The sequence below is a fragment of the Tamandua tetradactyla genome, chromosome 6, assembly GCF_023851605.1.
Source record: "Tamandua tetradactyla isolate mTamTet1 chromosome 6, mTamTet1.pri, whole genome shotgun sequence".
NCBI classification, from domain to species: Eukaryota; Metazoa; Chordata; class Mammalia; order Pilosa; family Myrmecophagidae; genus Tamandua; species Tamandua tetradactyla.
The window spans coordinates 109631274-109647385 of record NC_135332.1 but is presented as its reverse complement, the minus strand read 5'-3'; the positions used below and the strand labels follow the sequence as shown (position 1 = coordinate 109647385).

At 36.7% G+C, this 16112-nt stretch overlaps 2 protein-coding genes across 6 annotated transcripts in view; one reads left to right on the top strand and one right to left on the bottom strand.

Moving 5' to 3' along the window:
- Positions 1–16112, top strand: part of LOC143688686 (uncharacterized) — a 237425-nt gene that overhangs the window by 11851 nt on the left and 209462 nt on the right. The gene's annotated exons all lie outside the window — the stretch shown is intronic.
- DNAJC5B (DnaJ heat shock protein family (Hsp40) member C5 beta) overlaps positions 11517–16112 on the bottom strand; it is a 133008-nt gene continuing 128412 nt past the window's right edge. For all 4 annotated transcript variants that reach the window (XM_077166898.1, XM_077166896.1, XM_077166897.1 and 1 more), the window contains one exon: positions 11517–11847. In XM_077166898.1, coding sequence (XP_077023013.1) covers positions 11753–11847 — 95 coding nt within the window. In that variant the 3' untranslated portion in view covers positions 11517–11752. The remainder of the gene's footprint in view (positions 11848–16112) is intronic.

Sequence of the window (16112 nt, the reverse complement as noted above, 5' to 3'; positions counted from 1 at the left end):
GGTGTGGTTGAGACAAAGGCTGAGATGGAAGGTAGACTTAGGCTGTTTCTGATTCCCAACCCCTGGGATTTGAAGTCTCTAAAGAAAGGTCCCATGTAAGCTGGGTCCTATTCTCCCTTTTCTTGAGAAAGATATGCCCTTTAGAGACTTACCTCCCTCACTTGACTAAGTTACTGTGTCTCTCAGACCTATCTTAACTCTGTCCTTTCCTGGATCAGTGCTGATGATAGAAAATGGCTGAGGCTTTCTCTAATGAGCTGCTTAGAATACTTTCAAAGAGAGAGAGACAGAGAGAATAAAATAAAATCCCTTGTTAGGGTCAGTCTCCAGCCCCCAAGGTTTGCCAATCAAGAGTGGGGGTTTGGTACCCAACTCTGTATGTCCCTTTTCTTGGGGCATAGTGCTTTCCCAGTAGTCTGAGTTCAGCCAACTCCAGAAACCTCCATTTTCTTTTTTTTTTTATTAATTAAAGAAAAAAAGAAATTAACACATTTAGAAATCATTCCATTCTACATATGCAATCAGTAATTCTTAACATCATCAGATAGATGCATGATCATTATTTCTTAGTACATTTGCATTGATTTAGGAAAAGAACTAGCAAAACAACAGCAAAAGATATAGAATGTTAAAATAGAGAAAAAAATAAAAATAATAACAATAATAATAAAAGACACAAACAAACAACAAAAAAAACTATAGCTCAGCTGCAGCTTCATTCAGTGTGTTAACATAATTACATTACAATTAGGTATTATTGTGCTGTCCATTTTTGAGTTTTTGTATCTAGTCCTGTTGCACAGTCTGTATCCCTTCAGCTCCAATTACCCATTATCTTACCCTGTTACTAACTCCTGCTGGTCTCTGTTACCAATGACATATTCCAAGTTTATTCTCAAATGTCGGTTCACATCAGTGGGACCATACAGTATTTGTCCTTTAGTTTTTGGCTAGACTCACTCAGCATAATGTTCTCTAGGTCCATCCATGTTATTACATGCTTCATAAGTTTATTCTGTCTTAAAGCTGCATAATATTCCATCGTATGTATATACCACAGTTTGTTTAGCCACTCTTCTGTTGATGGACATTTTGGCTGTTTCCATCTCTTTGCAATTGTAAATAATGCTGCTATAAACATTGGTGTGCAAATGTCTGTTTGTGTCTTTGCCCTTAAGTCTTTTGAGTAGATACCTAGCAATGGTATTGCTGGGTCGTATGGCAATTCTATATTCAGTTTTTTGAGGAACCGCCAAACTGGCTTCCACAGTGGTTGCACCATTTGACATTCCCACCCACAGTGGATAAGTGTGCCTCTTTCTCCGCATCCTCTCCAGCACTTGTCATTTTCTGTTTTGTTGATAATGGCCATTCTGGTGGGTGTGAGATGATATCTCATTGTGGTTTTGATTTGCATTTCTCTAATGGCCAGGGACATTGAACATCTCTTCATGTGCCTTTTGGCCATTTGTATTTCCTCTTCTGAGAGGTGTCTGTTCAAGTCTTTTTCCCATTTTGTAATTGGGTTGGCTGTCTTTTTGTTGTTGAGTTGGACAATCTCTTTATAAATTCTGGATACTAGACGTTTATCTGATATGTCGTTTCCAAATATTGTCTCCCATTGTGTAGGCTGTCTTTCTACTTTCTTGATGAAGTTCTTTGATGCACAAAAGTGTTTAATTTTGAGGAGCTCCCATTTATTTCTTTCTTTCTTCAGTGCTCTTGCTTTAGGTTTAAGGTCCATAAAACCTCCTCCAATTGTAAGTTTCATAAGATATCTCCCAACATTTTCCTCTAACTGTTTTATGGTCTTAGACCTAATGTTTAGATCTTTGATCCATTTGGAGTTAACTTTTGTATAGGGTGTGAGATACAGGTCCTCTTTCATTCTTTTACATATGGATATCCAGTTCTCTAGGCACCATTTACTGAAGAGACTGTTCTGTCCCAGGTGAGTTGGCTTGACTGCCTTATCAAAGATCAAATGTCCATAGATGAGAGGGTCTATATCTGAGCACTCTATTCGATTCCATTGGTCGATATATCTATCTTTATGCCAATACCATGCTGTTTTGACCACTGTGGCTTCATAATATGCCTTAAAATCCGGCAGCATGAGACCTCCAGCTTCGTTTTTTTCCTCAAGATACTTTTAGCAATTCGGGGCACCCTGCCCTTCCAGATAAATTTACTTATTGGTTTTTCTATTTCTGAAAAATAAGTTGTTGGGATTTTGATTGGTATTGCATTGAATCTGTAAATCAATTTAGGTAGGATTGACATCTTAACTATATTTAGTCTTCCAATCCATGAACACGGTATGCCCTTCCATCTAGTTAGGTCTTCTGTGATTTCTTTTAACAGTTTTTTGTAGTTTTCTTTGTATAGGTTTTTTGTCTCTTTAGTTAAATTTATTCCTAGGTGTTTTATTCTTTTAGTTGCAATTGTAAATGGGATTCGTTTCTTGATTTCCCCCTCAGCTTGTTCATTGCTAGTGTATAGAAATGCTACAGATTTTTGAATGTTGATCTTGTAACCTGCTACTTTGCTGTACTCATTTATTAGCTCTAGTAGTTTTGTTGTGGATTTTTCCGGGTTTTCGACGTATAGTATCATATCGTCTGCAAACAGTGATAGTTTTACTTCTTCCTTTCCAATTTTGATGCCTTGTATTTCTTTTTCTTGTCTAATTGCTCTGGCTAGAACCTCCAACACAATGTTGAATAATAGTGGTGATAATGGACATCCTTGTCTTGTTCCTGATCTTAGGGGGAAAGTTTTCAATTTTTCCCCATTGAGGATGATATTAGCTGTGGGTTTTTCGTATATTCCCTCTATTATTTTAAGGAAGTTCCCTTGTATTCCTATCTTTTGAAGTGTTTTCAAGAGGAAAGGATGTTGAATCTTGTCAAATGCCTTCTCTGCATCAATTGAGATGATCATGTAATTTTTCTGCTTTGATTTGTTGATATGGTGTATTACATTAATTGATTTTCTTATGTTGAACCATCCTTGCATACCTGGGATGAATCCTACTTGGTCATGATGTATAATTCTTTTAATGTGTTGTTGGATTCGATTTGCTAGAATTTTGTTGAGGATTTTTGCATCAATATTCATTAGAGAGATTGGTCTGTAGTTTTCTTTTTTTGTAATATCTTTGCCTGGTTTTGGTATGAGGGTGATGTTGGCTTCATAGAATGAATTAGGTAGCTTTCCCTCCACTTTGATTTTTTTGAAGAGTTTGAGGAGAGTTGGTACTAATTCTTTCTGGAATGTTTGGTAGAATTCACATGTGAAGCTGTCTGGTCCTGGACTTTTGTTTTGGGAAGCTTTTGAATGACTGATTCAATTTCTTTACTTGTGATTGGTTTGTTGAGGTCATCTATTTCTTCTTGAGTCAAAGTTGGTTGTTCATGTCTTTCCAGGAACCCGTCCATTTCATCTAAATTGTTGTATTTATTAGCGTAAAGTTGTTCATAGTATCCTGTTATTACCTCCTTTATTTCTGTGAGGTCAGTGGTTATGTCTCCTCTTCCATTTCTGATCTTATTTATTTGCATCCTCTCTCTTCTTCTTTTTGTCAATCTTGATAGGGGCCCATCAATCTTATTGATTTTCTCATAGAACCAACTTCTGGTCTTATTGATTTTCTCTATTGTTTTCATGTTTTCAATTTCATTTATTTCTGCTCTAATCTTTGTTATTTCTTTCCTTTTGCTTGCTTTGGGGTTAGTTTGCTGTTCTTTCTCCAGTTCTTCCAAGTGGACAGTTAATTCCTGAATTTTTGCCTTTTCTTCTTTTCTGATATAGGCATTTAGGGCAATAACTTTCCCTCTTAGCACTGCCTTTGCTGCATCCCATAGGTTTTGGTATGTTGTGTTTTCATTTTCATTCGCCTCGAGGTATTTACTAATTTCTCTTGCAATTTCTCCCTTGACCCACTCGTTGTTTAAGAGTGTGTTGTTGAGCCTCCATGTATTTGTGAATTTTCTGGCACTCCGCCTATTATTGATTTCCAACTTCATTCCTTTATGATCCGAGAAAGTGTTGTGTATGATTTCAATCTTTTTGAATTTGTTAAGACTTGCTTTGTGACCCAGCATATGGTCTGTTTTTGAGAATGATCCATGAGCACTTGAGAAAAAGGTGTATCCTGCTGTTGTGGGATGTAATGTCCTATAAATGTCTGTTAAGTCTAGCTCATTTATAGTAATATTCAGATTCTCTATTTCTTTATTGATCCTCTGTCTAGATGTTCTGTCCATTGATGAGAGTGGTGAATTGAAGTCTCCAACTATTATGGTATATGTGTCTATTTCCCTTTTCAGTGTTTGCAGTGTATTCCTCACGTATTTTGGGACATTCTGGTTCGGTGCATAAATATTTATGGTTATTATGTCTTCTTGTTTAATTGTTCCTTTTATTAGTAGATAGTGTCCTTCTTTGTCTCTTTTAACTGTTTTACATTTGAAGTCTAATTTGTTGGATATTAGTATAGCTACTCCTGCTCTTTTCTGGTTGTTATTTGCATGAAATATCTTTTCCCAACCTTTCACTTTCAATTTATGTTTATCTTTGGGTCTAAGATGTGTTTCCTGTAGACAGCGTATAGAAGGATCCTGTTTTTTAATCCATTCTGCCAGTCTATGACTTTTGATTGGGGAATTCAATCCATTAACATTTAGTGTTATTACCGTTTGGATAATATTTTCCTCTACCATTTTGCCTTTTGTATTATATATATCATATCTGATTTTCCTTCTTTCTACACTCTTCTCCATACCTCTCTCTTCTGTCTTTTCGTATCTGACTCTAGTGTTCCCTTTAGTATTTCTTGCAGAGCTGGTCTCTTGGTCACAGATTCTCTCAGTGACTTTTTGTCTGAAAATGTTCTAATATCTCCCTCATTTTTGAAGGACAATTTTGCTGGATATAAAAGTCTTGGCTGGCAATTTTTCTCTTTTAGTAATTTAAATATATCATCCCACTGTCTTCTAGCTTCCATGGTTTCTGCTGAGAAATCTACACATAGTCTTATTGGGTTTCCCTTGTATGTGATGGATTGTTTTTCTCTTGCTGCTTTCAAGATCCTCTCTTTCTCTTTGACTTCTGACATTCTAACTAGTAAGTGTCTTGGAGAACACCTATTTGGGTCTATTCTCTTTGGGGTGCGCTACACTTCTTGGATCTGTAATTTTAGGTCTTTCATAAGAGTTGGGAAATTTTCAGTGATAATTTCTTCCATTAGTTTTTCTCCTTCTTTTCCCTTCTCTTCTCCTTCTGGGACACCCACAACACGTATATTTGTGCGGTTCATATTGTCCTTGAGTTCCCTGATACCTTGTTCAAATTTTTCCATTCTTTTCCCGATAGTTTCTGTTTCTTTTTGGAATTCAGATGTTCCATCCTCCAAATCACTAATTCTATCTTCTGTCTCTTTATATCTACCATTGTAGGTATCCATTGTTTTTTCCATCTTTTCTACTTTGTCCTTCTCTCCCATAAGTTCTGTGATTTGTTTTTTCAGTTTTTCTATTTCTTCTTTTTGTTCAGCCCATGTCTTCTTCATGTCCTCCCTCAGTTTATTGATTTGGTTTTTGAAGAGGTTTTCCATTTCTGTTCGTATATTCAGCATTAGTTGTCTCAGCTCCTGTATCTCATTTGAAGTATTGGTTTGTTCCTTTGGACCATATCTTCAATTTTCCGAGTGTGATCTGTTATTTTCTGCTGGCGTCTGGGCATTTAATCAGATTTCCCTGGGTGTGGGACCCACCTCCATTTAATTTTTACGTTTTGATTCATCAGCCCCTTTTCCTCTCTACTGCGAGAAACCTCAGGGTTACTTTCCTGCTTTTCTGGGTTTATCTGTGCTCAGAGCTTATATTCAATCATCCAGATTTGCAATTAAAGCCACAGTTGGAGCTGTGTCGAGCTACCTTGCTTCTAGTAGTGACTGCTTCTTTTCCCACAGGACAGTGTCTCCAACAGCCTGCCATGCCAGTTGGGGAGGATGCTGGTTTCCACAGTTTGGGGGCTTGAATTACAGTTCGGTGCTGTGATTTTAGCCCTTCCACCCATTCCAGACTCATGTACGATGTGTGTCCGGTCATGGATGTCCCCTCAAACAGTTGTTCCAGACAATTCCTAGGTATTTACCAGCTGTTCTAGAGCACTAATTCAATTCTATACCTCCCTATGCCACATCTTGCCCTGCCTCTCCATAATTCATTTTTTAATTTAAGAAAATGTTGGTGTTTCATTCCAAAAGTGAAAATTCGCTTTTATTCTTCACCAGGAAATAAAATGCACAGTAGATAAAAACTTTGGTATGACAAGATGAATTTGATCAACATATTGAGAGATATTTGAGTACCATCGCAGATTACACAGAAGTAAAAGAATAAAAAAAACAAATTTTTCTCTTCCAGACACTGGGAAGGAAGAGGTACCTAGTGGACTCTGTCAGGAGTTCTCTTCAGGAGAAGGTGATTGATTTTCAGCTATTAGAAAGCTCAGTTTGCAGCCCACTGGTGTGTAGAATGTGTTAACAACTGTCCTGTGACTGCTGATTTGAGTCTAGAAATTTAGTCTTGCCTTTTGGGGACAGCCCTGGAACAGCATTAAAATTCCAAAAGGTTATATCACACTTTACCCCAATCATTTGGCACTAAACATGTTTAGTTTTCCTTTTGAAGAAAGGCATTTCTCAGAATTGTCACATGTTGTGAGAATTGATCAATCGACAGATTTTATTAGTTTACCACTTGGTTTTTGGCAGAGTGGAAAATACTTTGGCTGTTAAGATGTTCCATGAATCACTAATTAGAGCCATCTAGAACTTGGAAATGACTTTGTTTTACAGAACCCAGTTATGCATGATTTAATCTAAATGTCTAGCCATTTGTATGGACTGCTCAGAAATTATATGTGATAATGTACTTAGGTGCTTAGGAAGGCTACAGTATGGAAAAAGAGTTTTTTTGGAGGGGTGAATTTGTGTTTCTCAAATCAAGGATTTTCTGTTTGGAGAAGGGCTTGTGCTCTGATAATGGACATTTGCCTTCATGGAGATGAGGCTGCCAAAAAGTTTAAAATGAATAACTTTGTAATCAGGCCAGGCTCAGTTGGGTGCCAAGCTAACAGGAATAAAGGACAATGGGCATTTTTTCCCATCTTTTGTCTTCATTTCAGGAGTATTTCATATAAAATATTAATATGTTAAGCCTCCCCCCAAAAGAAGGTCTCTAGAAGCTTTAGTTTTTCTAACAGGTAGGAATTTCTCAGTTTTGCAACATGGCCTAAACATTTATTGTTTCAACAAGTATTCCCTAATGGTCTACTTATATGTTAGACACTGTTTTAAGTTGGGAAACAAGACAGGCAAAAATCCTTGCCTTTATAATGTGGAACACAGACAATTATCAAGATACTCTTGTTTTTTCAGATTTGAGTCAGGTACCATTCTTCTGTGCCTCCCAACTCTAGGTACCCTTAAAAACTCATCACTTGGATTGGGGTGAAATAGGTGCCTCTCTAAATTCCTTCCCCATGGTGGTGGGAGAGGTGGACTTACAGCCCAGGAAGGGGTCTTTTGATATTCTGACCCCTGTGTTGTGTGAGAGGTCCAGAGTTGTATAATCAGTTCTCCAAAATTTGCTTTGAAAACTCTGCATTTGGTGATCCACCTATACACAAGATCTACTATCTTTGTATCTTGGTGTTTCAGGCAGAACTTCAATTTTACCATCCTGTTACACATAAATTTTCCTTTAAAATGGTCAGAAGTGAGAGGGAGAACAGAGGGAGATTTTAGCCTGAAGTTTTTAGGCTAAAGTCACATGCCATCTTCTTCACCACAACCGTTAATTTATCATGGCTTTATGGGTAGAGCTATGTATTTACATTCTAATGCCTAGCTCTTCCTCAATTAAAAGGGCTTACAAATACAATGGTTTTCAAGATCTTCTTGAAATATTTTCAGAATTCTTCAAAGGTGCTGCAGATGTTTGATCATAATAAAATTACAAAACATGCTAAAAAATTATACCAAATTTTTGGAATTTTTTTGGGGGGCGCACAGCCTGAGAATTGAACCTGGGTCTCCCGCATGAAAGGCGAGCATTCTACCACTGATCCACCTGTGCACCCAATTTTTGAAATTTTTAAGTAGATTGGTTTTATAATTGATAAATGTAAACCTAGAAAATGAATTCATATTAATAAAACACAACTTTTGCCTATTTTATATGTCAGTGTTCCATTTAAGATTTTATCTAGGAAAAAGGATTCTACTTAACTTAAAAAGAAAATGCAAGATATAAGAGCTGTGCATTACCTTACCTATTTTTCACGAATACATTTTAACTTAAAAAGATAAAGGCAGTATATTAAAAAAAAAGTATGAAGGCAAAAGGAGTTTTTGTCATTGTTTTTGGTTAATCATAATACACTTCAGGTATCTTTTCAACAAGTGGAAGACTTAACACTATCACAAATGTGACAAATTGTGCTTTTATTCTGCAGTCATTTCATCTGGGCTCAGCTATTGCTTGGATTTAGCTGGTACATCACTACCTTAGTTGCAGCCACTCTTCCACTCTTCCACCCAGAGAGGCTCAGCCATGTGACCTCCCATGTGGCCCCCCACCCCCCCCCCCCCCCAGGGAGAGGGCAGTCTTCCTTTATAACTTAAGGGAATGGGGAGCTGTTTTGGCATCTCCTGCATAGAAATTGCATCCTCAGTAGTTGTCCAGAGCTCATTGACTTATGGAGACCATGGTAGTTTCCTATATCTGCTCTAACAAATTACCACGAACTTTGTGGCTTAAAACAACACAAATACATTATCTTACAGTTCTGAAGGTCAGAAGTCTGACAAAGGTCTCACGGGACTAAATGAAGGAGTCATCGGGGCTATGCTCCTTTCTGGAGGCTCTAGGGGAGAATCCATTTCCTTGCCTTTTCCAGCTTCTAGAAATCACCCATATTCTTTGGCTTATGGCCCCCTTATTCCACCTTCAAATATAACAGTATTGCATCACTATGACCATGCCTCCATAATTGCATCTTCCTCGGAGCACAGCCAGTAAGGTTCTTTAGTTTTAAGAACTCAAATGACTAGATTGGGCCCACCTGGATAATCCAGCATAGTCTCCCAATTTCAGAGTTCTTAATTTAATCATACTTCAATGTCCATTTTGCCATGAAAGTTAATATACAGGTTCCAGGGATCAGGACAAGGACATGTGGAGAATGGGGGAGGCGTTATTGTGCCCACCACAGAGATTGTATAGCCTTAATTGGAAACCTCTCTGTAAATCAGAGAATCAGGCAGTTCATCACTAGGTGAGTATATTTCCAGACTAGGCCAGGTCAAATGTGTTTTACCCAAATTACTATTTGAAATATAGAAATAGAATGTCATTTAATCTCAAAGAATTAAGATGTGTTATCTTGGAAAAGAAAAATACATTTATATATATGTATTTTCTATTGTGTTCTAATATAAGACCGTAAGAATAGAAAAAGATGCCCTGTAAAATCTTATATGAAATCCACCCCTCTGACAGTTCACCCTGATTCTGGATGGCAGCTTCTGCTCACCCTCACAAGTTGCTTACACAGCTTCTCTCAGATGAGGACTCAGTCCTTGTTTCTGTATAGCTAAGGACTGTTCTGTATTTATACATTCCCTCATTCATATACGCTTATGTGCTTGCATTTACCACACATAACTGTAACCAGAGACTAGCACTTTGCGGGAAACATTGGCCAGAATCCCTTGTAATTTGATTCCATCATCTGATTCTGGGCTGTGCAGATAACCTGTTCTCAGTGTAACAACTCTTATGCCATTTCATTGGGTTATTTGGACGTGAAGGCAAATACTTCCATATGAAAGAGAAAAATGAGGACTGGGAGAGAATGAGAAGATGAGCTTTGTAGTTTGTAGGTTGCTATTCAAAAACAGGCCTAACCTTTTCCTTAGCAAGACTGCAAGAAGGAAATATAGTGACTTAGATTATCCACAGATGTAGGGCTGTTCATCTTCCTGTTTGTTCCAAATAGAAAAATAGCATTTGTTTGGATACAGACTGCAGAGTACTTGCTGGTCACAGGGGCTGCTAGTACTCAGTATCTTTGTGAATCTTGTTGGGTGAGATAGTTTACATGAATAAAAAGTCACATTACATTTGTCTATGTGTATCAACATATACAAATTCATGTAAAACCACCTAATAGTTGTTAAACACTTGACTTTTCAGAGTTCCTTCAGCACACCTATTTATCTGTCCTTACAGTGACTCAGAAGTTGGTCAAGGCAAATATAAAAACAGTCAGAGGGATTAGCCATCTTATGCTTATCTAATTTGGTCACAGGGCTTGTTAGCAAGAGCTTAGGGTAAAACTATGTTGCCTAACTTGCAAATCAGGGCTATCTCTACTTGATGATTTTAAATTAAAAAAAAAAGTCCACTAACCCATGAATTAGAACAGAGTTTTAATGACTTCAAAACTGTCAGAGTGATGACACCAGTTCTCACAATACATATTTAATAGCAATTGATGATAATTTGGTGATAGTGGAAATGAGAAACAAAGAAAAAAGGGAAAGGATATTTCATGCAATATTATATAAAAATATAGCAAAATCTTGAAAAATGCAATAATATATAGAACCAAGCAAAAGCATGAAAAAAACACTTTTGCTGCTTTAGTATTTTAGAAATACACATGATACTGTGAAATGATGACTATAAGGATCAAACAAAGCAAATGTAAAGATGACCTCTGAGCTTAAATTGCCCAAGATGTACAGAGCTACCTATTTTCTGGTTAGTGTGATCTATCCCATCCAAAACTAGGTAAGTGAAATGCACACACTGCTTTTAAATTTGGAGTTTCATCCCTTGCCTCATGTTTCTTTTCCTTAGTCTGGCTACTCTAGGCTGGTTATACAAAATTTTTTACTGTTTGGGACTCGGCTCAGGATCACTTATAAGATTTAACCTTATTGAAGTTTGAGATGTGTTGTTTTATTTGGTTTTGGGTCTGCACAGGCTGGGAAATGAACCCAGATCTCCTGCATGACAGGTGAGAATTCTATCGCTGAATTACTTGTGCCCCATAAGGTTGGTTTTGTTGGGTTTTTTTTTAAGCCAATCCAAAAGTACACATAAAACCTATTTTTTCTGGTTTCACATGCCAGTTTTAGTTATTTGCCAATCATTAATCTTAGAAAAATATACATTAAAATAATAGGATTTGTCTGGGTTTTTTTGCCCCTTCTAATACTGAGTATAATGGAGAAAAGACTCCATAAGAAAAAAAACTTTCTGAATTCCCACTTTATTTTGCTGATGATATTTGGGACAGATGTGCTTTCGTTAAGTAGATGAAAAATGGCTTCTGTATTGGAATAATACTTTAATTCTATGGTGAATGTGGCCTGGCTCATATAAAGGGCATGCTCAAAGCCTGCCTGGTGCCACTGTGCACTCATGCAAGGGGCATAAAACAACTCTTCAGGCCTTTATTCATCATAACTTCATTAGGAATTCTACTCAAAGAGAGAGTCTGCATACTGAGAAAATTATGTTGCAATCACTTTCCCTAACCTAAAAATAAATACAAATGTGGAAAAGTTCACAACATTTCATGTCCCCTGCCCTTCCCATGACCATTTCTTCATAACTGGAGAAATGGCTGAACCAAGAGGAGGTACTGTGAATCTTCAGCAGGCTCAGTATCAAGAGTCTGTACAATAACTTCGAGGTCCTTCTCTGATTAGCTGTGTTTTCTCATTTGCATTTGTAGGCTGGAGAACAACTGGAAAGTCCACATCTAAAAATAAACAAAGCAAAGCAATAAACACCCTTTATTATATTACATTTCCTTTAACAGGACAATTGGTATTTTTGCTAAAATGATGATTGGCAAATCATTTCGTAAGACATTGTTTTAAGGACTTCTGAAGGAGAGACCCTATCTTTACTTTTCATTCAAGTTCTGTCATTTCTGGAATTATAAAACTGAAACATTGAATCCACTTTTGACTTTGAAGGCACTTGCTGAACCTGGTGAACTTGAGTTTTAGTTTTCAACATCTTGTGGGTTTGTGGACAGGGTTATTATAGAATTGTTGTGCAGATTGTATAATGTACAACTCCAGGGGGCACCATTCATATGAACTATAGTGTATAGCCTAATGAAAGGTATATACTGTATGAAAGATGCTCCTTAGAGTTGTGCAGTACACAGTTGCATCCATGGCCCTCAGAGTCAAAACCCAAGGCCTGTTTAGGGGCCAATCTAATAAGAAGCTCCCCACATAAAGCTAGTGCCCAGAACAGTTATGCCCTTCATATACCTGCTGTGTGTTAAAAGATAGAATTATAGCTACTCTGTCTAAATACCATACCCCTAAATCTGAAAGGAAATTTATCAGTTTTGAATTTTCATGCTGAGTTGAGGGAGAAACCTGTAACCAAAAGCCATTGAGCACACAGCTGACGTATCAAATTTACACTACCAGGACTATTTTAAAGTGTCCAGGGCATGATGTGGTTCCAGGCACCAAGCAGAAGTGAATTACCCCCCTCCCCCCTTTAACCTGGGCCTCAAAAAATCACCACAAGCTTGCAAGTAGTATGAGTTTATAGCAAAACAAATACATGTATACACATACACACACACACACACTGTCTATCTATCTATCTATCTATCTATCTATCTATCTATCTATCTATCTATCTTATCTATTTATCTATCTATCTATATCTATATATATATATATATAGTGAGAAACATTGATTATGCACAGAAACAGGTACACTTAATGAGAACTAGTGTAAGCAATAGAGGTCAAATCCAACCCAGAAAGACTTCAGATACTGCATTTATCAACACCAAATAGAAAAGAATTACATTTGTTTTAAGCAGAATCAAATGGCTTTTAAAATTAATAAAAAACAACTTCTGAAATGAAAAATAAAACATTTAAATAAAAAACTGGATGAATGGGTTTAACAACAAAGAGAGAATTAGGAGGGTGGAAAACAGCTTTGAAAATATTATCTAAAATGCAGCACAGAGAGACAAACAGATAAAATATGAAAGTGATTTAGAGACATCAATAATGGAATGATGTTAACAACTGGCTGGACTTTCAAAAAGAGCAGTGGCAGTATTTTAAGATTTAATGGCTGACAATTTTCTAGAATTGATGAAAGACACCACTCCACAGATTCAAGAACCAAGTAGGAGAAATTTGGATCTAAAACACCTAAGTAACATTGTAGAATACCTACGACAGGGTTTAAAAAGCAATCTTACTTTTCGATAGTAAACATGGAAGCCAGAAAACTATGAAAGACATCTCCAGTATACTAAAAGAAGATATCTATAAACCTGAATTTGTTGACATACCCTCTAATTAAACTCCATTTCCTTTTAAAACAAGCAGGAAATAAAAAATATTTTCACATGTAACAACAGAAATTTCGCCACCAGCATAATCCAATTAAAAGATGTACTTCAAGCAGAAGGAAAATGTTACCAAAGGGTAGGTTTGAGCTGTAAGAAAGAATGATTAGCAAAAAAAATGGTAAATATGTGAAAAAAATAAACATTGAATATATAAAGCAATAATAAGTTATGAGGCCTAAAATTGAGATAAAAGTCAAATACAACAATATGTGTAAGTCAGAAATGAGGCAGAGTTAAAATGTTCTAAGGTCCTTGTTTTGCTCAGGAGAGGGGTAAAGATAAAAATTAGCCATGAGCTTTGATAACTAAAGCATGCTTGATAATTTCTAGTATAATTCTAAAAGAATATTTAACGGAGAACATAATTTCCAAACCAAAGGAGGGAAAGAAATGGCATAAAAATATACTGTTATCAATCCAGATGAAAGGAAGAAAGGAAAGAAAAGAGAAACAGAAAAATGAATCAATTTAAATTGGTAATTATAACAACAAAAATATTAATAGCAGAACACTTATATGCCCAGCACTGCTCTCCACAGTCTTAGCTATAAAGATTCTAACCTTGTATGCGTTAGTAACATGGCCTCAAAATATATGAAGCAAAAATGGACAGAACTATATAGAGAAATAGAAAAATTCACCATTATAGCGGAAGATTTGAACACTTCTCTCATTAACTGGTTAAGCAAGCAAAAAATATTTAAGGATATAAAGAATTTGAAAAGTACAATAAACCAGTTTATTTAATAGCCATATGTGGAACACTGAACCCAGTAAATGCAGCATGCATTGTTTGAAGTAATGTGAAACAATTATAAAAATGACTCAAGGTCTAAAGCTTTAATAAAGTAAGTCTTAAGACATTTCAAAGCATTGACACCATACTGTCCACATTCTCTAATCGCAGTGAAATTAAAGAAAAACAAAAAAGTAACTAGAAAAACTCCTGTATTAGTTTCATAGAATTGTTATAACAAATTACCACAAATTTAGTGACTTGAAACAACAGAAATTTATTCTCTCACAGTTCTGCCAGTCAGAAGTCTGGAATCAAGGAGTTGGCAGGGTGTCACTCCCTCCAGGATTCTATAGAGACTCCATTCCTTATGAGTCTTCCTGCTTTTGGTGGCTTCACATGTCCCTTGGCTTGTGACCACAGAACTCTAATCTTTACCTTCATCTTCATATTACTTTTTCTCTGTGCTTTTTAATCTAAAATCCCACTGCCTGTCTCTCACAAGAATACATGATTGTACTTAGGGCCCACCCAGAAGTCCATGATAAGCTTTTCCTCTCATGATCTATGATGTAATCATCTTTTATTTTATAGGTAATATTTGCTCTGATCCTCTATAAGATAATATTAACAAGTTCTAGGGATTAAGATGTGAACATATCTTTCGGAAGCTACCATTTAGCCCACTAAATTCCATCTTTTTGGCCCCTCCAAATTCATATCTATCCCATGTGCAAAATATATTCATCCCATCCCAAAATCCCCGGATTTCTCAGTCCATTTCAGCATCAATCTATGATAAAATCTCTTATCATCTAAATATCATCAAGTCAGAAGTCCAAAATCTCATCATCTAAATCCTCTAGATCAAATATGGGTGAGACTCTGGCTATGATCCATTCTGGGGCAAAATTTTTCTCCATCTGTAGACCTGTGAAACTAGAAAACAAGTTATTTACTACCAAGATACACTGGTAGGATAGACATAGGATAACAGTTATAGACATTCCCATTCCAAAAGAGAGAAAATTGAAGATATAAAGAGGTCCAACTTTGAAATCCAGCAGGGCAAATTCTAATTGGTTTTAAACCCTGGGTTAATGCATGGTGATTGAGGTTCTGCCTTCTGGGCCTGTGGCTCTGCTCTCTGGGCCAATGGCTCCACTCGTCTGAGGCTCTGGGGTCTGGGCCTGCAACTCTACCTTCAAAATCATTCTTCCTTTTTCTTAAAAAGGTTGCACGTTTGCAACTGAGTAGTTTTCTCAGACTGTTTCTGTCTCACAATTTTGAGTATCTCTCATTTCATCAAGTCTGTATTCCTTTCAACAAGATGGCAGTGTTTCTGCTGTTACAACATTCTGAAAACATATGTATCTCCCATGTATGTCAGAGAAATTCATACTGCTACCCAAGGTCTTTCCTGGATAACCCCATTTCTATTCCAGGCTTTTGTCAAGATGGTTGAGTTGATCCATGAATCACTTGCCTAACATCTTCAGTAAGTAGTTATCTTGCCACACGTTTGGTATTCTCTCCTAAGCCCATTTCCTAACAGGGAGTCTCCTAATTTTAACATCTTTTACAGTTTGGATAGGCTGAGAACTTCCCAAATCATCAAGTGCTGGTTCCTTTTTACTTAGCCATTCCTTCTTCAATTGAGTCTTTTCTCTCTAGCATTTTACTGTGAGCAGCAAGAAGAAACCAGGTCACACCTTCCAGATGTTGCTTGGAAATCTCACCTAAATACCCAAGTTTATCACTTAAAAGTTCTGCTTTCTGTATGATACAATTCAGCCAAATTTGTCTGCCATCATATAAAAAGGATCACATCTTCCTTCTATGTTTCCAATATCATGTTCCTCTTTTCTTTCTGAGCCCTCACCAG